General features: G+C 49.1%; 1 protein-coding gene and 1 long non-coding RNA gene across 3 annotated transcripts; one reads left to right on the forward strand and one right to left on the reverse strand.

The window, feature by feature from the left end:
* Window positions 1–1,756: 1,756 nt before the first annotated feature.
* LARP6 (La ribonucleoprotein 6, translational regulator) lies at window positions 1,757–23,144 on the reverse strand. Its single transcript, XM_077881713.1, has 3 exons — window positions 22,909–23,144; window positions 7,783–7,993; window positions 1,757–3,259 (listed from the first exon to the last, which is right to left on the reverse strand). The coding sequence occupies exons 1-3, from the start codon at window positions 23,097–23,099 to the stop codon at window positions 2,192–2,194; spliced, it is 1,470 nt and encodes a 489-aa protein (XP_077737839.1). The 5' UTR covers window positions 23,100–23,144; the 3' UTR covers window positions 1,757–2,191.
* On the forward strand, window positions 22,143–25,959 carry LOC144303481 (uncharacterized). Of its 2 annotated transcripts, none has more exons than XR_013370529.1 (2): window positions 22,143–22,463; window positions 25,394–25,959. It is a non-coding gene; the product is annotated as an uncharacterized LOC144303481 (long non-coding RNA). The 2 variants fall into 2 exon arrangements; XR_013370528.1 differs by lacking the exon at window positions 22,143–22,463 and adding an exon at window positions 23,326–23,488.
* Window positions 25,960–26,854: the final 895 nt, after the last annotated feature.

Raw genomic sequence — 26,854 nt, forward strand, 5'->3', positions numbered from 1 at the left:
TATTTACCAGGAAAGCCAGGCCTACAACCCAGATCTGCTGACCACTAATTCAGGGTTCTTTCCTAAGGCCTACACAGGGTAATATTGCAGATGGAAGGCCAACTTCTTCTGTATTCACAGAAAAAGATGAGGGTGTTGGCATTTTTTAAAAGCAGTTATGGGGATCCCTGGGTGGCACAGCGGTTTAGCTCCTGCCTTTGGCCCAGGGCGCGATCCTGGAGACCCGGGATTTGGAATCCCAAATCGGGCTCCCGGTGCATGGAGCCTGCTTCTCCCTCTGCCTGTGTCTCTGCCTCTCTCTCTCTCTTTCTCTCTCTCTCTCTGTGACTATCATAAATAAATAAATAAATAAATAAACAAACAAACAAACAAACAAACAAACAGTTATGATCCATAGGAGTGAATCTAAAAATAGAGCTGCAGCTTGCATGCCGGAGCATGGAGGGATGGAACAGCCCGAAGGTAGCCAGGCCAGGAAGAGGGGGTGAGGCCCAGATGGCCCCGTGGCCCACGGGCAGGGGAACAGCTACGGGGAAGGATTGGCAAGGGTGAGTGGGAGCAGCGAGGGAGCAAGCACCAGGAGAGGCCTGGAGCTGGGCTGTGGCACTGCCCTGGGGGGGAGGAGGCCTGGTGGCCCCAGGGCCCAGTGCAGGCTTTGGGGTCAATGGCTATCAGTGGTGGAAATGGCAGATCCAAATCATTCCTGGTGGCATTCACCAGTTAATAGGAATTCGGGGACTTACAGGGCGCTACCTTACTAACCAGATAGTGATCAGCTGCTGATTTTTCTAGAACTGCATCATTAAACATACACTCTCGTTTTTCCATTCTCGCAATGGCTTGAGGTATCACCCTACCTCAGCAGCTTCATGTGTAAAACTGGTATACTGTCTTACAGAGACACCGATAGAACAAATGGAAGAATGTGTCTAGCAAAATGCCTAGCACATAGGAGGTGCTGAATAAATATTAGCACCTTCTGTGGCTGTTTCTTTTTTGACTGTGGCTGGTGAGGTTCAGAGATGCTGCGTACCATCTGGTGGTTCAGAGTATGGGCTCCGGAGCCAGACTGCTAGGTTCAAGCCAGCTCCACTAATCTAGCCGTTAGGCCCCGGACAGGCGAGTTAACCCACATAAAGTCTGTTTCTTCTGGTGTAAAATGGAGATAATATCTGGACCTTCCTGGGGCGGGGGAGGGAATTAAATGAGATAATGCACGGAGAACTCTAAGCATCATCCCTGGCAGCTGATCTCTGTTCAGTAATGGTTAAGGAGACTGAATGGGATTGAGAATTCAATCAATTCAGTTATATGAGATGGAGACTGAATGTTGAATGAGAATTCAGCAGGACTTGTCTCAAATCCCCCAAACGGCGAGTGGGTGAGCCCGCACTGGATGCAGGCCCTTGCTCTTTGCACGACACCAGGGCAGCTTCCAGGGACAAGGGACATTAACCAAGGAAAAGGAGCCGGTCTGGGGACCACATCCGGAGAGCTTGGTCTCTACCAAGCAGCCTGGGCCCGGGTAGGATTCCTTGTGATGAGCCACATGGTCCTTTGACATCTGCACACGCTCTGCTGGCCTCTCAGGCTGCTGGAGCCCCCAGGGGAGCCCCAGGGCTGCCCAGGGCACGTTCAAGAGCTGTGTCTCTCTTCGGCCCCCCGCACCTCCCGACATACCACCCACAGCCTTCTCAGGCAGACACTGACTTTTGTCATGCACCACCCAGGACCTCAGAGCCAGCACTCCCAGGAGGGTGTTTTATTATTTATTCACTGGGCAGGGAATATACACTGGGTCCCAGAGGCCGCCACGCTACCGGCTTACCAAGTTGCCATTACACGACACAACTCCGGGGGCTCTCAGGAAGCCCCTGGGGGCCCCGCCAAGGACAGCTCAGGGACCTCTGGGAGGAACTGGGCCCTGAAGAAGAGACCGGCGGCCTGCCCAGCCGTGGAGAACCTCTGTCCCACAGCCCTGCAGAGCCGGAACCTTCCAGACACATCGGGCATCATCAAAATAATGGTCATGCTGGTTGTTCTAGATGTTCTCAAAACCACAGCGTACCAGACAACTTAGATACGTTACAAATATATAAATTAAGAGGTCTACATGTATACAAAATCTTTCGATGGGGACTTAATTGCATTCTATGCCATGCCAGGAGCTGGTATTAAAAATAGAAGGTATTTATATACAGGGCCTGCCTCTCTCGTGTCCACCATGGAAGCCTCTGGTGTTGTCAGGGCCTCTGGGCAGTCTCAGCACCCCCACAGGTAACCCATCTGCACTCTGCATCTTCCGGGGCAGCAGGGGGCTCACACCAGGGCTCTTCTCCTGTGTCCCCATCTCAGCCAGGCGGCGCCTCCGAACCCACGGGCTGCCGGAGGGGGTGATGCTACTGTCAGAGGAATAATCCATGCACTTGCGGACGATCTCGGGACTGGTGCTACAGTTCAGCCTCCCCTCCTCGGCCAGTGGGGATTTTCTGGAAACGCCTTTGCGTTGAGCCAAGGGGCTGCTCCAGGGACTGGAGCACGGGGAGGCGTTGGGGCTCAGAAAGAGATTCTGGTGGCCAGAAGGGCTGAGCTTGTTGGTGATCACATGCCGGCGGCCAGCCATGGGGGACGTGGGGTTGCTCTCGGGGTCGGAGGAGCTGTTGGCGGAAGACTCGTCACCCATGTACTGCAGCTCCTCAACTCTCTTGTTGAGGGACTTGTTCAGGTGGATGCTTGCAGTGGGCTCCTCATCCTGGTTCTTGTCTTTGAGAGGTTTCTTTTTGGGTGGCTTCATGCCAATCAGGACAGCTTTCATGTTCTCCCTGCCCTGAGATTCTGTGCTCATAAACTCATGGGCTTTTATGGCCGCCTCCACCTCCTCAAACTCCACGATGGCACATTCCTGAGTCCCCACCTGGCTGTACCGGCTGCTGATCCTCCGGATATCAGGGGGCAGCTCCCTCCCGGGCTTGAGGATCCGTACCGACGAGATGACCCCAAAGGTCCCGAAGAGCTTGAGCAGGTGTTCCATTACCTTCTCCTGCACCCTTCCGTTCTTCGGAGGGGTGGCCAGGGCCCACAGCTTGGGGGACAGGTGGAGATCGTAGACCAGGAGCATCTTGCTCGGGAGGTTCTCGTTGGGGAAGAGCGGGACGGGGGTGGTCCTCCTCACCTTCCGGTGGTCTTCATTCAACTCGAGGGTCACCGAGTACTTCAAGGCATGCGCCGTGGTTCTCCAGTCCCGGGTAAGGTGTTTCACCTGAAGAAGACAGAGCACATCTGGAATGGTACCTATCGTCCTCACCCATCCTGCATCCTCTACAATCCCCCCCGCTCCTTTCCTCACCCCTCTGGAACATGCATAGCTAGAAGCACTGGCATTCGAAAGTCTAGTGAGTCAACGAACACGCTTCTGGCAATGTCAAGCAGTGCAGCGCAGTATAGACCAGCGCCGTCCGACAGAACTTTCTGCGGTGGTGGAGATAGGCTAGTCCACCCAAGTTAACGGTTAGAGCTGCAGGTCCTGCAACGAGGCTGTTAGATACGCGAGTGTAAGGCCCACCTCTGGCTGGCGGTTAAGACCTGACGTTTTTCAGCCTCCCACTGCCTCAACGCCCTCCTCAGCTGTCAAATGGAGACGCCAAGTGTGTCCACCTCACAGAGTCACCATGAGGATCAAATGAATAAATCAATAGATACAGATCGACCTCCGGACACACGTTATACAGACAGATGCAAAACTCGGTGTCTAGCTCATAGCGGGTACTGAGTATCATGTGCTACCATCCTGACGGGATTCAGAGATTGTAACACCCACATGCCTCTCTGAAGTCATGTTTCTCTGTTTACGCCATCTGATACACAGACAGTTCCAAAAGTTCTTTCATATTCCACTGCGGTATGTCCTGAAAACGATGTGGACTGTTTCGACTTGGAATAAAACCCAACTAGGGCCCCACGGAGAATGATGAAACAGTCCCTCCCTTCCTCGTCCTCCCAGAGTGGAAATTATGCATATCGACGTGCAGTATATGAAGGCTATATTTATATTGTAAAACAGTAATTTTCAAGAGGCCCACTTCCGCTGGAGGGAATGCCAGGGAAAATGAGTCATCCCATCCCACAGGAACAGTGGAGGTGGGTGGGGTGGGTAACCTGAGCCAGGAATGGCAAGATCACCCTGAGTGCTCTGAGGCCAGGCCAGTGCAGTCACCGCAGAGGAGCCCTGAGACCAAACAGGAACTTCCCCAAACTCAAGAACAGAAGCTCGCTAACAGGGCGGCATGGGGGGAACCTGCAGAGCTACTGGTACCGGGCTCTAGCCTGTGGGCTGTGGGTGAAAAGGCCCAGATGTGGGCTTGGGTATGGGAACCACAAGTCACCTGCACAATCAATGGGCTGATCTCTGTGACACACACCAAGGACAGAGGGTCAGCAGAGGTCCCGGCAAAGGGCAGCTTTCAGGTGAACAGAGTCGATCAGGGATCCAGAAAGGGTGAAGATGAGGACCAAAGGCCACTGCCAGGTTGTAAGGAAGTCAGGCAGTAGCTCTCTGAGGGTGAAACAAGGGGGAACCTTCTCTAAAACTAGGCAAGAAGGGAGCAGTCAGGAGAGGAAGAAAAGCCACTGCCTAAGCCTGAAGCCTGAGCAAGGAATGCTCAGGGGAAGGCCGGCGCTGCCTTACTCCAAGGGCCAGAGAAGCTGACCGGAGACCACATCCAGTGGAGAGGGAAGTGAGCTCTGGCAAGGACCCAGCACCCCTCCAGAGCCAAAGTCTGCTGGGCCACGTCGGTTATGGCCTGAGCATCCTCAGCCTGCGTCCGCGAGCCTGTAGGAATGTCCAGGCACCATCTCGGACCAGGAGCCAGGGAGGCGCTGTCCTCGTGCGATTTACCAGAAGAACCTTGTAAGATTTTCAGAAACTGTCATTTCCCTGCTTGTCCTATGTGTCTCCTATTATGATTAGCAGGAAAAGTCCTCAGAATGAAAAGGGCCTTTGTTCTCATTTTGGAGGTGTTGGGGAGTCCATGTCTACTCTGGCCAGTTTTCAACAGAGCAGAGCCCTCCCAAATACAGCCACAGTGGCAGCTTCAAAAGGAAGGGAAGGGCAGCCCGGGTGGCTCAGCGGCTTAGCGCCGCCTTTAGCCCAGGGTGTGATCCTGGAGACCCGGGATCGAGTCCCACGTCCGGCTCCCTGCATGGAGCCTGCTTCTCCCTCTGCCTGTGTCCCTGCCTCTCTCTGTGTCTCTCATGAATAAATAAATAAGACCTTAAAAAAAAAAAACAAAAAAGGAAGGAAAGTCAGGCTGGCTCTAAGGGTCCCTGGGGAGGAATAAAGGAATGTGCACTGGCTGCTTTGTTTTGGAGTCTCACAAATACTTTTGTGTAAGGGTTGGCTCACTGTTCTCGGACACATGTGATACCCTGATGTATCATCTCGATGGGACTTGGGGATTTTAACGTTCAAATACTTCCCTGAAGTTGCGTTTCGGCATGTACCCACTTGATACATGCAAGGTTCCGGGAGATCTTTCATATTTCAATGAAGAAGCTCCTGAAACTGGTGGGGATGGTTTCAGCTTGGAATAAAACCCAACTTGGGGCCTTGTGGAGAATGATGAGACAGTCCCTCCCTATAATATACATACATTGGTCTTTATCCCCTTCTTGGCACTCAGCTGTTGGAATCCTGTCAATTCTTGGTGACAAGAACACTAGGAGTATCTTTTGTTCTTATGAAGCAATTGTTTGGGGGAGGGGGGGTCCAGTCCTGGATGGTTCTTGGTTGAGGGTCAGTCACCAAAAAGACCAAACCATGATTAGAAGCTTGGAATTTCCAGGTGAAGGGAGAGGGACAGGAAATTAATAGCTGACCATGCCTGCATGAGGAGGCCTCTGTAAAAACCCCAATACTGTGGGGCTCAGGGCACTTCCAGGTTGGTGAATACATCCAGATACTGTGAAGGTGACACACCCCAACTCCCCAGGGACAGCAGCTTCTGCACTCACGACCTTGCTCTGCACATCTCTTCAGCTGGCTGTCCATCTGTATCCTTTATCATATCTTTTATTAAACTGGTAAATCGAAGCAAGTGTTTCCCTGAGTTCTGTGAGCTGTGCTAGCAAATAATCAAATCCAAGGGGGAGGAGGTCATGGGAAGCTGTGATTTGCAGCCAAGCTGAACGGAAGCTCTGGGTGACCTGGGGGCCTGCCATTGCCTCCCAGAGTGAGGGCAGTCTTGTGGGATTAACCCTTAAACTGTAGGATGTGATGCTATCTCCGAGGAGATACAGAACTGCTCGGCGGGGAACCCCGTCCCCCAACATATACACCTGGGGTCAGCGTTAGGAGTGTGGTAGTGGCGGGAGAGCAAAGGAGACACACAGGAGGAAGTGGAGGCTGCTTCTTTACAACATCAAGTGCCCCTTCCCTCCTCCCATACCCTGAAAACTCCTATGCATCCGCCAAGACCCGATTTCAACGTCACCACTTCTAGGAAGACTTCACAATCACCCAGGCAGGGTTACTCACTCTGATGAACACTACTTGTACCCCTGTTCCTTTACTGCCTGTGATCACGGTGCAATCCTTCGCAGACCTCCCTCCTTCACTGGGCTTTGCAAGCGCAGGGGAAATGCCTGCATTCGGGTCGTACATCCTGTGCCTGCCACAGCGCGCAGGGTGCCCAATGGACATGTTTGGTGAGTGGAGACAGGACAGAGGACAAGAGGGCAGACTATATCAGGAGGTGAGGCAGAGAACAGCTTCAGGGACAAGGGCTCCCCGCCAGGGCTCTCCGGCGAGGCGCACAGGCAGCCTGGCTGGGCCCCAGCTCTGACTTAGCCCGTTATGCAACAGGCCATGCGGTGCTTTGCTACTCTAGTAAATACGCGGCCCCCACGGAAGGCACAGGGTTCTTACTCCAGCTAGGCTGTCCACACTTGGAGACACAGGGAACTCACACCACAGTCCAGCTGCCTACAGAGCAGCAATCATCAGATGCCCCACATCCCCATAGAGGTGAGGATGCTGGTGTCACACGGCAAAGGCTGCTGGAGTCTTAAAGAAGCCTCATTCCCCAGAGTTCTGGGTGCTCCTCCTTCTTATTTATCCAACTGGACAAGTGAAAAGCCTGAGTTTCACACGCTTCTAGGCCTACAAGGTGTCTCTCAAGGCCACTGGGTCCCTGTGTCCTGGCACAACATCCTCCTGGCTGCCCACTTGCCTGGCAAGACTGCCTGAACTTTACTCAGAACGAGCACTTTCGTTTCATAAACTGCCGCTCGCTGACATTTGTCCCAACACCCAGGCCTCTCTCTCCCCCTCCTTTTTAAAGATTTTATTTATTCATGAGAGACACAGAGAGAGAGGCAGAGACACAGGCAGAGGGAGAAGCAGGCTCCCTGCGGGGAGCCCAATGTGGGACTCGATCCCGGGACCCCAGGGTCATGACCTGAACCAAAAGCAGAGGAAGAAGCAGGCTCCATGCGGGGAACCCGGTGTAGGACTCAATCCCAGGACCCCAGGATCACGATCTGAGCCAGAGGCAGACGCTCAACCACCGGGCCACCCAGGCGTCCCCCCCAGGTCCCTTTCAACACTGTGGGGAGTTAAAGCGATCCTAAATCTCTGTTCTTGATCATTTTTCTCTATTTCATGCCCCGGGGGCCGGGGGGAGGGGGAAGGAATCGCTAGTCACCAAGGTCAAGGGAGTAAAAGGTATTTAGGACTGCAGCCCAACACCCCTGACATCGAGTCCACCTGCGAGACGGAAGCCTTACCTTTTTGAAGGACGTGAGGAGCTTGACGCTCACGTAGCCCAGCTTGTTCCTCCTCACGTGCTTCAGTAGGAAGGCGTCCTTCTCCAGGTTTTCATCAGAAAAATAGAATTCGATCTGATCCACCAGCTTCCTGATTAACTCTTGGTCCGGGGGCTTCCACTCCTGCTCGCCATCGTCACGCTCGTTCTCGCCCCCGCTTGTCGTGGCACCCCTGGGAGCAGAAGGAGAGGCCGAGGGGTTACGGGATGAATCGTTGTCCCCCAACCCACCCCCCAGTTTCATATGCTGAAGTCCCAAAGCCCGGTATGTCAGAATGTGACCTCACTTGGAAGTAGGGCCTTGCAGACGTACTGAGTTTAAGATGAGGTCACACCACAGGGGGTGGCCCCTAATCCAACATGACTGGCGTCTTATAAAAAGGGAAAATTGGGGGCCATGAGCACATGGGAAGATGGAGGTAGAGGCCGGGGCGATGCAGCAGAAGCCCAGGAACATAGAAGGTTGCCAGCAAACCACCAGAAGCCAGGGGAGTGGCCTGGAACCAACCCATCCCGAGACCCTTGAAGGGGAGAGCTCCTCAGACCCCTTGATTTCTCACTTCTGGCCTCCAGAACCAGGAGGCAAAAAATTCTGCTGTGCTAAGCCACCCAGTGGGTGGTGCTTTGTTTCCTTAGCCCTAGGAAACCACACTGGGTCACACTTGAGCTTGGTTCCTCTGTGGCGGTGATCACCTGGCCACTCAGGGCTGGCTTTTGTCCAATCGGCTAAGAAATCGAGGGAATATAAGGGAAGGGAGAAGAACTGGGTAGGAAATATCAGAAAGGGAGACAGAACATGAAGACTCCTAACTCTGGGAAATGAACTAGGGGTGGTGGAAGGGGAGGAGGGCGGGGGGTGGGGGTGAATGGGTGACGGGCACTGAGGGGGGCACTTGACGGGATGAGCACTGGGTGTTATTCTATATGTTGGCAAATTGAACACCAATAAAAAATAAATTTATTATTAAAAAATAAAATAAAATAAAAAGAAATCAAGCTTTTGTTTTTGACATGGACAGAGGGTCATTAAAATAACAACATCTTCTACTTACATTTACGTGCTGTTGTGCCATCGACAGGATGCTTTTCACATTCCCTTCTCATTCTTCCCTCCCCAGTCCACCCCCTAAATCCTGATTTCTAGAAGATGATTTAGCAGAGTAACTAAGAGTCCCAATCCTCGAGTTAGACCATGTAGGTTCGAGTCCTGCCATCACCATTTATTAGCTGAGTCAACTCAGGCGAGGACCTCCCCTGCCGCACCTCAGTCCCATTATCTGTACATTGGGAATCACAATAGTCATTGTCCCAACAGGACCGGCAGAAGATTAGTTAGACTAATACATAGAAATGCCCACATGAGCACCCGGCACACTCTCAGAACCCAGAGGTGACAGGTACATTCATTTGCCCCTCGGACCTAGGGTTGAAACTCAAATTTTCTGTCTCCAAAGCCAACACACATAATACTTTCCACGCTTTGTTGGGTTCCTGCCATGGAATCCGGAAACAATCTCATTCACCAGGGCCCTTCCAAATGAAACCCACACCCACCAGCAGCTCCAGTTGGACAGACTTTCTCCTCCTCTCCCCGAGAATATTAGGGTATGAGAACAAGCCGAAGAAATCCTGAGCAAAGCTTCTTTAGGGAGGCAAATCTTTCACTAAGGAATGACAAAAACTTCAAAGCCATAAACATTTAGGGGGTTTGTGATGATCTTGCATCACAGTTGACACCACTAATGAGAAGCTCCCAAAGTGAGCTCTCTCTGGCATATTTAATCAGCAAATAAAATTATGTGTTATACAATATCATATATATCTTATTTAATAAAAAAGATTGGTTAAAAATTACATCCAGAAATAAACATTACTGCTTTCCTATTTGGCAGTGAATTCTAATAACATGACTCTCAGACCCAGAGTCTCCATTAACAAGTTCTGAGTAGAGAGAGCATCTCCTGGGATGGATGCAAACATCCAGTCTACCTAAAGCATTCAGCGTGCTTCTCCTCTGTTGGGAGGACCTGCCCGGCTCCCCAGAGGGCTCAGAGAGTTCATGACAGCATATTTACACTAGCCAAGAGGTACGGGTGTCTACTGATGGATGGACGGATGTGCAAAATGTGGTCTATCAATGCACAGGAGGGAATATTATTCAGCTTTGAAAAGGAAATTCTGTCTCATGTTGCACCATGGACGGACCTTGAGGACGTTGTGCTAAGTGAAATACCCAGTTCCCAAAAGACAAATATTGCTGATGCCACTCATTTCAAGTACCTAGAATTGTCCAATTCATAGAGACAGAAAATAGAATGGCAGTTACCAAGGGCTGGGGAGTTAATATTTAATGGGTATGGAGTTTCAGGTGAAAAAGACAAAAAAGTTCTAGAGGTGGAAGGTGGTGATGGTTGCACAACAATGTGAACGTACTTAACGCCACAGAACTGCACGCTTAATAATGGTTAAGACGGTGAGTTCTATGTTATGTGTATTTTGCCACAATTTAAAAAAAATGTATAAAGGAGGGCTTCGGCACAAAAAAAAGTATGCATGTGAATACTATGTTTCCTCTATAAAGAAGCAAGCAGGGACACCTGCATCTGCTCAGGGTGTGATCCCGGGGTCCCGGGATCGAGTCCTGCAACGGGATCCCGACAGGGAGCCTGCTTCTCCCTCTGCCTGTGTCTCTGCCTCTCTCTCTGTGTCTCTCATGAATAAATAAATAAAATCTTTAAACAAATAAGTAAATAAATAAATAAGCAAGCAGTTAACATTTCCCTTGGATTGGGATTAAGCTCTTAAGTAAAATAATCAACCAATACACAAAAAGGGGGGAGGGGGCTCAGAGTGTAAAAGTCAACTATCACTATGATAGTTCAAAGCTGGAAAAGGTACATACATGTATGTCCTTCAACTCAAGCAAAATTTTCACTGACTCTTAACCCCCCACAACAACAAAAAACAACTGTGGAAGAGTCGAGATGAGACTAAAAATGGAAATAAATCTGACTCCCAATTTTTCAAATTTGGAAATTATAATTAGCATAAAAAGTAGGCGTCAGTTGATTTTAAAATGAAGAGTTGAGTTATTTGCCTGCAGATAGTCTGGAAATGGTTTTTGAAATACCACACCGGCGTCTGAAGACAAATGTGTACTGAAGAAAAAAAAATGGTCTGAGAGACTAACTTTAGAAGTATGTTTTTTAAAAAAAAAAGTCTTTTAAACGTGAGATGACAGGGGGCACCTGGGTGGCTCAGTGGCTGAGCATCTGCTTTTGGCTCAGGTGGTGATCCCGGGGTCCTGGGATCGAGTTCTGCATTGGGATCCGTGCAGGGAGCCTGCTTCTGTCTCTGCGTCTTTCATGAATAAATAAATAAAATATTATTTTTTAAAACGTGGGATGGCAAACTAAGGGAATATATTAAGGCAGCCCATGAGCTAAAACAGGTCAAAGGCAACTTAGACATTAGACAAAGCTGAATAGTTTAGAAGTTTCTAGAAGCAAGCTATGGTAGACATTAGATTCATCCAATATCTAATAGCAAACTCTTTCTCACTTGCTTTCCTTTGTTAGGGAGGCTATTAAAAAAAAAAAAAAAAAAAAACCACCTACTTTCTCAGCCTCTGTTACAGGTAGTAGCCATTTGTCATGGGAAGGCCAATAAAACACACCTGAAAATCTCTTGGCCCTGCCTCTTCCCTTTTTATCCGTTTTGAGTGTAGATGTGATGGTTGGAGCTGTAGGAGCTATTTTACTACTACAAGAAAAAGGCCAAGTGAATTCGCCGGCCTGATTTATCGACATTAATGGCTCTTATATTGTTGAGTTGTTGAACCAATCCCTCCCTCTGCTAACCTACCCGCAGATTTCTCATTACATGAGGGAGATAAAATCCATTTGTTTAATTCACTTGTTAGCTGGGTTTTCTATTACTTACAGATAAATAGTAGGATGGTCATACTGCATTGAGAAAAGTAGTCCTTAAATTATGCCAAAGGAAGGGTCAGTAGAGCCATCAATGGAATGAAAAAGGAGAAGTAAGATGGACAAAACGGATTTTCACTTTATTAGAGAAAGTTTATCCCCTAACTAGTAGTTAAAATAGGCTGAATGTACCATAGACAGTAATTACAAATGCATTGGGAAGTCTGAGCCCCACCGACGAGGATGAGAATAGCTGGAGTCAGAGTGAAGTGTGGGATAATGCCCAGTGAAGAGTTTTGAGGGGACTCAGGTATTAGCAAAATGGTCTAACTTACTACAAACAGCAAGTAAATCAGAGGTGACCAGGCCATCAAAGGGACCCCCAGCCTAGTAAGTCCTACTCCCCAACTAAAATATGCTAACACAAAGAGTAAACTCATAAACAAAACATAATTGAAGGATGGGGACATAATTTCTCAATTTCTCCAGTGCCCCTTCTAGAGCCTTCTGATCTTCCCAAGGTGTGCCATGGGAAGCCTTTCCTCCCTGCAGGTGACTCTCTCAAACTTGATTGAGAAAACGAATCAGACCTGCCCAGAGCTCCCCTGTGCACCCCGCCGCCCCCCGTCCCCGCAAACTCATTCTGTTTGTCTGGGCATCTGCCAAAGCATCCATTTGCCGCATCCAGATGCCTTTTCTCCACCTTGGTCCTCTTGCCCCCACTGCAGGATGGGACTCAGCTGACCACCTTCTTTTCAGTACTCCTCTCCCCGGGCTTCTGTGACTTGCTTTCTGATTCTTCTCCCTATTTAACTGCCCTTCCAGACTATTCATTCTGCTCCCGTTTCTCCAAGGATCTATCCTTGACTCTTTATCCCCTGGTGGTCTCTACACTTCAGCCCCTGGAGAGCTCACCCATTTCAGATCTGCCTCCTCCCACCCCTCCATCCTTCTCTCGCCCTCAATTCCTAATGCCAGCCTGATGCCTGGAGAGCCTGTGAATACTTAGAATCCAATACGTCCAGCGTTGAGCTGCCACCTTCTGCAGAGCTCGACCTCGGGGAGTACTGACGTCTAGACCTGACGAGGGACATTCCATCTGGGAAGCTCATCTTTCATGCAGTCTCATGGTAAACAATCCACATTGGGGGTTGGGAGAGGGGGGATGACTCTGTGTCAGTTATTTGCACCCACTTAGTAGACAGACAGGTAGCCAGGGATTCCAGAACAGGTGGGCAGCTCTAGGGAGGTGATTAAAAACTCCTACACAAGTACAGGGGTGAACCTCTTGCACCCTAGGACTCCCTCTCTGCATGGATGCTGTCAGCGGCAACTTGCATCTCCAAAGGGGACCTCAAAAGAGAGGCAAGGCCTGTTTGCATATCTGGGGGGCATGCTGCCTTGTTTCCCGGTTCATGCAACAGCCTTTGAATGAAAAAGACCCCGTATATCCTTTACGAACATCGAAGAAGTTTATATCCCTTAAATATGAACGTTGGTAATGTTTTGCAATTACAACTGTCCTGTAAAGACCATATATCTTCCCTCCCAAACTGCCCCATTAACTACTTTCCCCCATTCACTCTTCTCTGCATTTAGGCTCAAAATCCAAGATGCATCTTTTAGCCTTCTCTTTTGCCCCCACACTGAGCCAATTATAAAGTGTTGATATTATTCTGCAGTGTCTCACATCTGTTCTCTTTTCCATTCCAACTGTCCTCCTTACTTCTCCCCTGGACACTATTAATAGCTCATCAAAAATGAATCTTCAATAATAAAGCAATACATACACGTAGCAAAAAATAAAACAAAATAGTACATAACTTATAAGGAAGCAACGATTCCCCACTTCACCTCTCCTCCCTAGAGGCAACCTCTATTCAACTGTTTCTTTCTTAGAAGAGCTGCCCTGTGGTTCTACAAAACATGCTCATGGTTCTATTTCTCACTTGCCAATTTTCGACATTCTCTATTCATGTCCTATTATATAACTTGAGGGTTTGGGGTCACTCATCTCCCAAAGCTTCTTCTTTTAATATTTAAATTTTTATATTATTTTTGAGCTTTTTATTAGCCTTCTAATTGTGTTGTAAAATAATACACTTAATGGGGCACCTGGGTAGCTCAGCTGGTTGAGTGTCTGCCTTCAGCTCAGATTGTGATCTTGGAGTCCTGAGATTGAGCCCTGGGTTGGGCTCCCTGCTCGGCGGCAGGGAGGGGGGTCTACTTCTCCCTTTCCCTTTGCCCTCCACCCCCCCAAAATAAATATACAATCTTTAAAAATAAAAAATAAAATAATACATAAAATTCTGTTTCTTACTCCATCAACATTAAATGTATTTCTCACTTCCTCATTACATACGATGTATCTGTTATGACCCTATCTTCTTCTTTGCCTCCCCTTCCATTTCCAACCTTTCAAATTCTATCAGATGTACCTTTATTTTATTTTGTATGGTTCATTATGTTTACATTCTATTCTGTAACACATTCCATGTTTTGTCTATAGATTCTAAAGGTTGAAAGTCAATTGCTGTACTTATTTTTATGACTATACATATATTGCTCTGTGCAGGACAAAGGCATTTGCTAAGATTATATTTCTTTCTAAAGTCCTATTACTTGACTGACCACTTGGATTGATCCTCTATGGCTCCTATCCTTTCTTTCATGTGGTCTGTCTTTGTCTTTGTCTTTAATTTAAAGGGCAACAGATGTTCTGACATTACCTTTCAATCTTCCTTGATGAATTTTTTAATTTCAGGAATTATATAATCTCTAAGAATTCTTTTATGTCTTTAGATTGCTCCTTTTTAAAAGCATCCTGTTCTTGTTTTGCAGATGCAATATCTTAAATTCTCTCTCAGGTACTAACCAGAGTATATATATTTTTGTAGTCTCTTTGTTTCCAACATGTCACCTCTATATCTTCTGGGGTCAGTTTTTCATTTAATTTCATGTAACAGGTTTTCTTCATGTGACTGGTAATCAATCATCCTTTCTCTATTAAATTTTTTAAGTTTTTTTAAGATTTAATTTATTAATTTGAGAGACAGTGTATTAGGGAGACAGAGCAAGCATAATTGAGGGAGCAGAAGAAGAGGGAGAAGCAGGCTCCCCATTGACTAGGGAGCCCAAAGTGCGGCTTGACCCCAGGACCCTGGGATCATGACCTGAGTGAAAGGCAGATGCTTAACCTGCTGAGCCACCCAGGTGCCCCAATTAAACAATTTTTAAACAAACTTATATTAGAATAATTCCAGATTTACAGAAAAATTGTGAAAATAGTACAAAGAGTTTCCATATAGCCCACATCAGGCTTCTTCTATTATTAATATTTTGCATTAGCACAGTACATTTAATGCACACGAACCACAATAATGTAAAAATAAATGTTTATTTTGTGTATACAGTTCTTAGACCCTGTAAACATTCCACATTATCTATTCCATTTAAAAACTGCTTTTAAAAAGCTGTCTAACCCATTGTGATTTTCTGAAAAGCCTGCTGCTAAAATCCTTGATTTTAATGATAAATACGGGCTGGACAACAAACAATTCTATTTCTCCAAGTCAATACATTATTAGCTGAAGTCCATACTTTATTCAATTTCCTTAGTTTTTACCTAATGGTCTTTTTCTCTTGCAGGATCCCATCCAGGATACTATATATTACATTTGGTCACCACATCTCCCCGGGCTCCTCTTTGGACAGTTTCTCAGGCTTTCTTTGTTTTTAATGACCTTGACTGTGTTGAGGAGTACTGGTCAGATATACTGTAGACTGCCCTTTCCTTTGAGATTTATCTGATTTTTTTTTTATGATTAGATGGTATATATGGGTTTAAGGGAAGAGGAACACAGAGGTAAATTTCCATTCTCATCACATCATATCAGGGGGTCAATCAACATACCAGATCATTGTGGATGTTGACCTGGCTGAAGTCATGTTATCTGGTGTCTCCACTGCGAAGTTACTATTTCCCCTCACTTTCCACATCATGCACTTCGGAAGGGAGTCACTGTATGCAGTCCACACTTCGGAAGTGGGGAGTTGTGCTCCATGACCATTTATTTTGAAAAATGAAGGTCTGGGTTGCTTTTTCATGGTGGGTTACGTAGGTTCCCTCCATAGTCCTATACTGTGACTGATTTTCTTCCTAGATGGTTCTATAGACGTGGGTGGGGCATGCCAGCTGGCAGGCTTCACTGTAGGGCAGACAGGCAGGAAATTATTAAATATGAGCTTTATATGGAGAAGAACTTACTCTGGAGGTACCAGCTCTACCTTAGCAGCCCTAGCTCACCTGTTAGCTCATTCAATTCCTTTAGAAAATAATCTTATTTCTTCTTTTTCTCCTTGAAAAGTAAATAGTAGGTTGGTTGCTACTTTTCATGGTCAGGAGGAGAGGTAAGGCAATTGTTCTAAAGGCAGGCAGAATTTAAATTGCCTCTCAGATATCAGTATCCCTTTTAATTCCTGCATCCTTCACACATTTCCAGAATCTTTCCAGGGTTCTGTTTTCCGGCCTCCTCCCACCTCCCCCTACTCCACTCCTGTTGTATTTTGAGTTAAGCCTCTTCCACTCTGTGCCTTATTACATGTTTTAAAGAACAGATATGTCACTGCTCTACTTTAATACTAATACTAATGTTCTCTAGTCTGTTAAATAAAATCCTAAGTCGTTAGCTCTTTATTCAGATTCATTTCGAATATGGCTATCACCAGCTTCTACACATATTTCTGTCTATTTCCTTTCAGATCCGCTGTTCTAAAATAAAAGCAAATAAAAGACTAACAGGTCCCTATAAGTGTCACAAGGTTTCTGGACTCTATCCCTTTGATGCTGTTCCATCACCTTGAACATCCTGCCTCTATCTCTCAGGTCCAAATCCTAACCACACGTCAAGCTCCATCTCAACTGCAACTTCTCCTAGCACTTGCCTGTACTTGTATCAGAGCTACTCTGTGCATTATCTTATTAGTGCCCTGAGCCCTAAGCCTGAAGGATAGGATTCACATTGGTTTCTTTCATTCTGGCACCAACCCAGAGCCTTGCATATAGTAGGAATTTACAAAGCATCACCAATGTAAAGTGAATAGCTTCTGTAAGGGCAAATCACACCTATCAGGATTCTTGGAGACAGGAAGTATGGTTACTGGTAAATATGTCATTAGTGGCCTTTCAAGAGGACTTTGAAAAAATAATGTACATTTATGTTTACATTATTGTAAATTGGGGGTACTGATGTGTTCATTTAATAGCTGTAAACCTGCTAGAAATGAAAAACAAAGGGTAGAAATAAGAAGGCACATTTCAAAACACATGATTGGGCGGGCTCCAGAGATCAGTGTTGAAATATTTATCGTATTTTAACTAACCTAGAGAAATAAGTACAGCATAAAATCTCCATAGTTGCCTTTCTCATAAAAATCTCAAGATAGGGGCACCTGGGTGGCTCAGCGGTTGAGCATCTGCCTTCGGCTCAGGTCATGATCCCGGAATCCTGGGATCAAGTCCCATATCGGGCTCCCCACAGGGAGCCTGCTTCTTCCCTCTGCCTATGTCTCTGCCTCTCTCTGTGTGTCTGTCATGAATAAATAAAATCTTTTTTAAAAAATCTCAAGATAATCTGGAGATATTAACTGAATGGTAAGCAAATGACACCTTATGAATAAAAATATTCAAAATAAAATGGTGGAATAATGAGCTCCTGACTGTGGCTTTCAACAAAGAAAAGCGCTCCTGGACTCATCATCTATCCTGCAGATGGTCTAATATGGTGCTTTGGCCACTGATGCCAGGAAAATGGTGGATAGAAACTAGGAGGACATGGACCAAAAAAGAGAAAGCATCATTTATGAAAAACACCAGGGTCCGGTACTATCTGTGTATATAGTTCCTGTTGATTTGCCTCTAGAAAAAGATAATCTGAAAAGGCTGTAAAAATAATACAAGGGCAGATTCAAAAGATACAGGTTTAGAGACAAGCTGGAAACGTATATGGGGACGTGTTCAACTTTGGATAAGGCATTATGGGAACAATTATATTTTGGATGCCAGTAGCAGGGGCCCCATGCAATGCCTGGTGGCCCCTGGGTTCTTGCAGACTTATTACAGACATCACGATCTTCCTCTCTAACCCCACCTTCTGTCGTGCTATTCTGGCCTAATTCCTCGGGCCTGCGAAAGGAGTACAGCTAGTGGATGTCTCTGCATGTCTAAACAGTATAGTTTGTGGTGTGAAGCAGGGATAATGTATGCAGAGCACTTAGTTCCACATCTGGTACATAATTGGCATTAATAAATGGAGCCTTTCACTATCGTCATCCAGAACAGAGAAAAGATAGCTTGTGCAACAACCCTGAAACATCCTGGAGAGAAAGGATCCTTGATGATTCTGTTTGTTAAATGAAGGTATGCTTCAGTGATTTTATTATTCATGATAATATCTGGTATTATGATTTTAAATCATTTTTACACATTGTGAGACAAAGCAAAAAAGTGAACACATTAATGTTACTAGTTTTCAGGATTGTCAGTGCAGAAAAATAAAAGAAGTAAAATAAAACCTATGTCAAATACAAATTGGAATTATCAACATAAACTTATTTTTTTTTAACGTATTTCCTAGCTCTGTTGAAAGGGCCTAAAACCAATACTGCCCCAGTAGAAATTAGCACTCTTAATTCCAGGTCTTGGTTTCTAAACACCTTTCCACTAGTATTTGAAAAATACCAGCCACAGGGATACTTGTGGAAATGGCTAGATCCTATGCCTGGAGTAGGAAAAGTATAAGGTGAGCCCAGCCTATCTAGTATCACAAAACAAGAAAGTGCTCAAAGACTCAGCGGCATGTTCCAAAAGGCTATGCTGAAGCCAGTCTGAAGGGGCTCCCCTACTTAATCAGGGATAGTTTGAACATCAAAAAGAATTGTAACTAATTTTTAAAAAGTGAATAAAAAAAAAAAGTCCATGAATCAAGGAGGGCCAAAAGGAGGGCTCTGATTTAAATTATTTGATGTGACTATTATACCCATTCCTCTCTTTGAAAACTGGTCATTAAGCATTTAGGTTGCCTTGTTAGGAAGAACTCTTGTTCAATCCCGGATGACAAGGCAAAGCTCTCTTACATAGAAGAATACCAGCTAATAAATGCACAAAGGATAATAAAATTAGAAAATCACTAATTTGTAATTCCCGGAGGAACTGACTCAGGCAAGGATCATCAGCAGATGCTAAAACCATAGGGCCTTGGTGAAAGAATAAGCACAGGAAGCTTACATATTACTTGTTAACTGCAAAGAGAGCGACACATCTTCACAATGAAGAGATCACCTTAGTCAGGTGGTCAAATTAGAGCATCACTTTGGTGAAAGCTGCCTGAGGTGATGCAACAAAAAGTCTGTGGCATCGCCTATGAGGTGTTCTTGCCAGAATGTTTAATCTGAATCGAATCAAGCCCTTAGCCTACCTTCTAATTTACAGGAAACACAGGGTACAAAGGAGCAAGTTACACTAGATGATCAGAACAAAATCAGACCAATTCAAACTGGGAAACATTCAACAAGACATCTGGCCTCTTATTTCAAAATAGCAACGCATCAAAGAAAAAAGTGTGAATGTTCTAGATTAAAAGATCCTAAAGAGACATAATAGGCAAATGCCACCACCTGGATTGGATTCTGGTTGGAGGAGAAAAAGAAAGATCAACAAAATACAATGTGGAACGATTAGGGGGAAACCTAAATATGAAACTCGGCTATGAGATCATTTTAGGGATTAAACCAAGGAATCATTGTTAATTCTCTTAATTGCAGTAACAGTATTATGGTTGTACAGGACAGTGTCATTAGCAAGAACTCCCAAATAAAGTGCTTAGGGTACAGTAAGTCTTGTGTATATTTTCAAATGGTTCAGAGAAAACCACCCAGAAGTCCATCAAACAAATATGGCAAAATATTAACAACTGTTAAATCTAGATGGTGCATGTATGAATGCTCACAATACTACTCCTTTACATGTTATGTTTGAAATTTTTATTTCAAAAAAGGTGAGAATAAAAAGATAGACACCTTTTTGGTGAGAGAGGGGTGGGGAGAAGACTAAAGAACATTTTTCTTATTTCCATGTATTGCTCGTACCCCAGGGAAAAGCCAAGTATTGGGCTGATACTGGCGGTATATACAGCGAGGACTAAGGCGAGGGCACTGCCTTCAAGGATCTCACTGCTTAGTGGTGGTGGAAAACCACACAAATACTTCAACCCAATGGCCTGATGCAATGACAGAGACATGCATTTATGCAATAACTATTTAGGGGCACCCACCGCATGCCGGGTGCTGGGGATACAATGAGAGCAAGGCAAGCATGGTTCCTGAATTCATGATGCTCATAGTCTTATGAGGGAGACAGAAATATATAGTTACAATTTAGGTAAATGTCAGGTATAACCTGTGCAGAGTACTACAGCAGCATGAAGGATAGGAAACAAACAGCTTTGGGGTGAGGGTTGGGGGCTGTGGAGATGAAGCGGTCAAGTGGGGTTTGGTTTTGGTTCTGTTTTTTTCAGTTTCAGAGGTAGAGTTTAGTGATTCATCAGTTGCATGAACACTCAATGCTCACTCCATCACGTGCCCTCCCTAATGGCCATCACCCAGTTACCCCATTCCCCACCCATTTCTCCTCCAGCAACCCTCAGTTTGTTTCCTAGAGTTTGGTATCTCTTGTGTTTGCCCCCCTCTCCGTTTTCATCTTATTTTATTTTTCCTTCCCTTCCCCCGTGTTCTTGTTTTGTTTCTTAAATTCCACATGAGTGAAATCATATGATCATTTTCTTTCTCTGATTGACTTATTTCACTCAGAATAATACCCTCTACCCTCTAGTTCCATTCATGTCATTGCAAAAGCCAAGATGTCATTCTTTTTGACGGCCGAGCAGTATTCCAATGCAACGGAATACTCTTCTTTATCCATTCATCTGTCGACAGACATCTGGGCTCTTTCTGTAGTTTGGCTCTTGTGGAAACTGCTGTCATAAACATTGGGGTGCAGGTGCCCCTTTGAATCGCTATGTCTGTATCCTTTGGATAAACACCCAGTAGAAGCAGTGAAGTTTGAAGGCTGACTAGGGATCAATCAATCGTTCAGACCCAGAGGAGGAAATGCAAAGGCATGTAGATGCAGAAATAGGTTCAGGAATCCGGAGAGGTTAGTGCTGTGGGTGCAGGAATTCTAAGGCAGACAGGGAAAGAAGCTATGGGCCCAGGGGATGACGTGGGTAGGTGCCACATCTCAACAAACAGCTTTAGGAACCTGGGCTTTCTCCTGAAGGCTCTGGAAGCCGAGAAGTGTCCCCATGGGGTGGAGGCTGCTGCTATGCCAGGCTGGCCCAAACAAGGGGGCAGCACGGGTCCTGTTCTTGGCTGTGTTCTCGTGCTCCGGATTTCTGCCAGCTGCACCGCCCTGAAGAGCCTCCAGGGATTTTCCAGGGTCAACTCTCTGCCAGTGGCAGCAGGAAATGCTTCAAACTGAATGCTCCAGGCGAGTCCAGTCCCTGGAGTTGGGAGTGACAGGTGGCTCCGGAGAGAGTGCAGGAGGCGGGGGCAAGAAGCCCACCCAAATGACGATCGCGTTCTCCTAGATCTCCACAGGGAGATCTTTCCAGGCCCAAGAAATAATACTTAGGGCTTGAATCCTTGCTAGCGGTGCAATCTCAAAACTTAGTCCCCGGTAGTGACTAAGGACTTCCCCACAGTCACAGGCAAAGGAAATCAGAAGGCTCAGCCACTCCGAGCTACTTTACATAACCTCTGAAATTATTTGAGTGGGTGGCCGCCTTCTCCTCAAGATTGAGATGTCAGTGACTATGAATCCATTATTTTTATCCTCAGCGCAGAGGTGAATGAATGAGTGAATGAATGAATCAGGCTTTACAGTATGCGCAGTGCTGATAAGGCTACTGGAGCTACTGTGTCACCTGCTACGACTCAGCTTTTCTGCTTTAAACTGTTGGCTTGGGCTTTCCTCCTCAAATACCTCTGTCTCCACGGAAATGCTCTGAACCTCTGGGTCCCTGCACCCAGACCTCTTCCACTGCAGAAGGACGGGCAGTGGCTCTGGGGACTCAGTATCCTCAGGCCTTCAGTTGAGCACTCTGCCCACGAAGGCTGGAGGGTCCTGACGTCTAAAAAGTAGGCGCACAGAAACCCTGAAGAAAGAGGGTTCTTCCTAAGTTCCCGTGGGCATTTCCCAGAATTTGCAAGATGTGCCATTGCTCTACTCTGCTGGCTCCGGAGACTCCATACCCTAGCTCCTTCCAACAGCAGGCACTAAACCACCCACCCGAAAGGCGCGGGCGTTGGTGGACGCAAGTCCGAGGTCTCCGGCTGATGACAGAGCCCAGGGCCCAAAGGCACGGTTAGTTAGACAGGTGCCTTCTGGTGCCATAACGGCTCCAGCCTGCCCATCACTCAGGGACCCAACAAGCAAGGCAGCAAGATGATGATGCAAGCACCCAAGTCAGCTGGCGGAGGCTGCGTGAAAATGGGAATCCCCGGCCCGCGAGGGCGCAAGCAACAAGCCTTGAGCTGATCCCAAATCAGAGCAGGGGACACCAGGAAATCACTCCTCGCAGCCCCCCCCCCCCCCCCCCCGCAGCAAGAGTCAGCCGGGCCTGGGCTGCCCGCATCCCGGTGGGTGGACTGAAGCTAGGTGGGGCCCGCGCGTGGGCAGGCGCCCGGTGGGGGGGGTCTCGCGGCGGGGAGGGTCCTTGGGAAGGTCCCGGGGGAGCGCGCGTGAGGAGAGCCTCCCCCGGGGCAGAGGATGGCGAGGATGGCCCAGGAAGGAATCCCTCCCCGTCCCGGCCCGGCCCACGTCTGGGCCCCTTAGAGCAACGCCGCCACCCCCCACCCCCGGGGCTCGGGCCCGTGACCCAGCGGCGGACTGCGGGTGCTGGGCCGGCGGGACAACCGCAGCCGCCCCCCTGCGCCCCCTGCGCTCCCTGCGCTCCCCCTCCCCGCCGGCCTGCCGGGCCCGGGGCGCTCCCCCCTCTCCCTCGCCGCGCCCCCCTGCGCTCCCCGCGCCCCCCTGCGCCCCCCGCGCCCCCGCCGGCCCGGCCCTTGGGCGCATCGCCCCCCCCCCCCCCCCCCGCGCCTACCCGTGCCCGCGGCTCGGCTCCTCCTCGCTGGCGCTGCCCCAGCCGGGGCTCAGGTACCGGGCCGGGTCCCCCGCGCCGCCCGCCGCCCCCTCCTCCTCGTCCTCCGGCCCCTCCACGTCCTCGGCCTCCTGAATGGCGACGCGGATCTGCACCGCGGGCCCGGGCGGCGCCTCCTCGCCGGCCTGGGCCATGGCTCCCGGCCGCGCGGGGACAGTCGGGCGGCGGGGCCCGCGGCGAGGGGCCGGGGGAGGGGCCGGGGTCGCGGCGCCCCGCCCCGCACCGCCGCCGCCGCCGCCGCCGCCCCCGCCCCCGCCCCGGCCGCCGCCGCCAGCCGCGCGCCAGACCGGGCGGGGCGCCTCCTCCGCGCTCCCCGCGCCCCCGCCCGCCCCGACGCCGCCCGCCGCGCCCGCCCCGCCCGCCCGCGCTGACCCGCCGAGACCACCCGCGCCCCCACCTGGCTCTCGGGGCACAGCCGCCCCACACCGGGCGCCCGGGACGTCGGGGACTTGGTTCCCCCGCGCCCGGGGCCCGGGATTCCGAGTGCGCCCCGGAGCCACCCCCGCTCCAGTTAGGGCACCAGGTAGGGCCCCCGAGCCGCAGCCGCTCCAGTTAGGGCACCAGGTAGGGACCGTGCAGTCCCGGAGCCACCCCCGCTCCAGTTAGGGCACCAGGTAGGGACCGTGCAGTCCCGGAGCCACCCCCGCTCCAGTTAGGGCACCAGGTAGGGACCGTGCGGGCCCCCGGAGCCGCCCCCGCTCCAGTTAGGGCACCAGGCAGGGACCGTGCAGCCCCGGAGCCACCCCCGCTCCAGTTAGGGCACCAGGTAGGGACCCTGCGGGCCCCCAGAGCCGCCCCCGCTCCAGTTAGGGCACCAGGTAGGGACGGTGCGGGCCCCCGGAGCCGCCCCCGCTCCAGTTAGGGCACCAGGTAGGGACCCTGCGGGCCCCCGGAGCCGCCCCCGCTCCAGTTAGGGCACCAGGTAGGGACGGTGCGGGCCCCCGAAGCTGCACCCGCTCCAGTTAGGGCACCAGGTAGGGACCGTGCGGGCCCCGGAGTCTCACCCGCTCTAGTTAGGGCACCAGGTAGGGACCCTGCGGGCCCTGGAGCTGCACCCGCTCTAGTTAGGACACCAGGTAGGGACCATGCGGGCCCCCGAGCCGCCCCCGCTCCAGTTAGGGCACCAGGTAGGGACCGTGCGGGCCCCCGGAGCCGCCCCCGCTCCAGTTAGGGCACCAGGTAGGGCCCCCGGAGCCGCCCCCGCTCCAGTTAGGGCACCAGGTAGGGACCGTGCGGGCCCCCGAAGCTGCACCCGCTCCAGTTAGGGCACCAGGTAGGGACCGTGCGGCCCCGGAGTCGCCCCCGCTCCAGTTAGGGCACCAGGTAGGGCCCCGGAGCCGCAGCCGCTCTAGTTAGGGCACCAGGTAGGGACCGTGCGGGCCCCGGAGTTGCACCCGCTCTAGTTAGGGCACCAGGTAGGGACCCTGCGGGCCCTGGAGCTGCACCGGCTCTAGTTAGGACACCAGGTAGGGACCATGCGGGCCCCCGAGCCGCCCCCGCTCCAGTTAGTGCACCAGGTAGGGACCGTGCGGGGCCCCGGAGCTGCACCCTCTCCAGTTAGGGCACCAGGTAGGGACCGTGCAGGGCCCCGGAGCTGCACCCGCTCTAGTTAGGGCACCAGGTAGGGACCGTGCGGGTCCCAGAGCCGCAGCCGCTCCAGTAAGGGCACCAGGTAGGAACGCACATTCCCGGGGCCCACCCGAGCTCCCGAAGTGGGATCTAGGACTGAACTCCGTGTTATCAACGGCTTGCCAAGCGATGCCCAAGTTCCCTAAACTTTGAAAGCCACTGCCCTGCGGCGCTTCTTAATGCGCCCTGCCCATCATATTGCTGAATGAATAAAGGGGGCTATGGAAATGCCAGTATGCTCGAAAATCCTGTTCCTAGTTAGCTTTAAATGGGTTCCATGGCAACCCTGTAAATGTGACCCAGAAACCAGGGACATAAACACGGACTTAAATAAAACCTGAATGTGCTTCCATGAAGCTCTTAATTTACCTTCTTAAACATAATTAATTATATTAATTTGCCCACCTAGTGCTCTAAAAGTACGGACCCCCTGGACCAATCAGTACATTTTGCTAGAGGAAAGCCAATCAGAGAGGCTCCAGAAATGGAGTCTCTTGGAAAACACTGACCTTGTAAAAGAACACCATGTGTGGCCCCCCTGAGTGTCTGGGCTGGGGTCAGGAGAGACCCAGGGGTGTAGCAAATCTTTTTAAGATTTGGCTGGAGGAGCACCTAGGTGGTTCTGCGGTTGGGCGTGACCCCAGGGTCCTGGGATCGAGTCCCCCATCTGGCTCCCCACAGGGAGCCTGCTTCTCCCTCTGCCTGGGTCTCTGCCTCTCTCTCTGTGTCTCTCAAAAATAGATAAATGAAAATTTTAAAAAATAAATTTGACTGGAAGGTGCGTCTCTTTCTTTGCCAGATCTCTTTTGATTGAAGGCACCATAGAATGAGTAAGTGAAGGAAGAAAGAGACCCTTGGTGTCTGTGCCAGAACAGCTCACAGCCTGCGTCTGAGCTACAAGGAGGAAGAGGCAAGAAGCTCACAAGATCTGTTCCAAGCAAGCTGTGCCTCCCACCAGGATTTTAAGCTGCTATACACCTGGTCCACTGTGATGAGGATCAAGAGGAGAGAGATTTGCAGCCCTCTCCACACCTCCTGTTCTGATAACTTGAGCTCCTGATTTTCACAAAGCAATCCACATTATCTCATTTAAATCCTCTTGTATGGAAAAGACAGCAAAGGTTATTATCCTTATCCACACCAATGGCTCTTATTTGTACCAAGTCCTGCAGTTTATGAAGGATTCGTACATACAGACTATCTCAGAGTTCCCAATTGTCCAATAAGAGAGAACCCTGGAAAATGTTCTGAAAATTTGGACTCCTAGGCTCCCATAGTTTAAGAAATAGCAGTTGGCAGGTGTATCTGGCCTGCAGAAGTGTTTTATTTGGTGGAGTTTAGAAAAAAATAAATGAAATCAATATGGCCTTGTGTTCAAATATATTTGCCTAAGCTGTCTCTGATGTTATGTATTTCTGACTCCTCATAAAAGAATTTTGAATCTAGGGTGCCCAAGTGGCTCAGTCAGTTAAGCGTCTGCCTTTGACTTAGGTCAGGATCTCAGGGTCCTGGGATCAAGTGCCACATCAGGCTCCTTGCTCTTCTGGGAGCCTGCCTCTCCCTCTCCCTCTCCCTCTCCCTCTGCCTGTGATTTCTCTCTCTCTCACCCTCTCTCTCAGTCAAATAAATAAATGAAATCTTTTTTTTAAAAAAAAGAATTTTGAGTCTAGAAAGAATGTCAGACATCATCCAGTCCTAAGCTTCTCCTTTTAGGGAATGAATGAGTATCCCCAAGAGTACAAATCTTTCTGCCAGGGCTCCACTGAAGGAAGAACCACACACACACACACACACACACCTTGGAATATACTTGGACTTGAAAGCAAAACTTGCATAGAATTTTTAAAGCAGGGATGCCTGGGTGGCTCAGCGAACAGTGCCTGCCTACAGCCCAGGGCATGATCCTGGAGACCCGGGATCGAATCCCACGTCGGGCTCCCTGCATGGAGCCTGCTTCTCCCTCTGCCTGTGTCTCTGTCTCTCTCTCTCTGTCTCTCTGTGTCTCTGTGTCTCTCATGAATAAATAAATAAAATTTAAAAAAAAAAGAATTTTTAAAGCAACTCCACATAAGTTTCTCATTTGTGGTAGTTGGCTTAGTAGGATGCCTGGGGGAGGGAAGGACAGACCACCCCTCCATCTGCATTTCGAGTAGTGCTTCATGGGAGGAGTCCAACTCAGTCCCTCTCCAGATGAGAAAAGTGAGTTCAATGAGGCTCACTGGTATCTGTTGTATGCTTAAACCAATAATCAGTGGGTAAG

Source organism: Canis aureus, chromosome 32 (assembly GCF_053574225.1).
Source record: "Canis aureus isolate CA01 chromosome 32, VMU_Caureus_v.1.0, whole genome shotgun sequence".
In the NCBI taxonomy this organism is placed as follows: Eukaryota; Metazoa; Chordata; class Mammalia; order Carnivora; family Canidae; genus Canis; species Canis aureus.

What these genes read in the sequence shown, in the direction of transcription:
- LARP6 (XM_077881713.1), bottom strand. Translation starts at nt 23,099, where the DNA reads ATGGCCCAGGCCGGCGAGGAGGCGCCGCCCGGGCCCGCGGTGCAGATC. An exon ending in GAGCCGAGCCGCGGGCACGG is followed by an intron (nt 7,994 to 22,908) that starts GTAGGCGCGGGG and finishes TTCTGCTCCCAG; the next exon opens with GGGTGCCACGACAAGCGGGG. An exon ending in TCCTCACGTCCTTCAAAAAG is followed by an intron (nt 3,260 to 7,782) that starts GTAAGGCTTCCG and finishes TGTCTTCTTCAG; the next exon opens with GTGAAACACCTTACCCGGGA.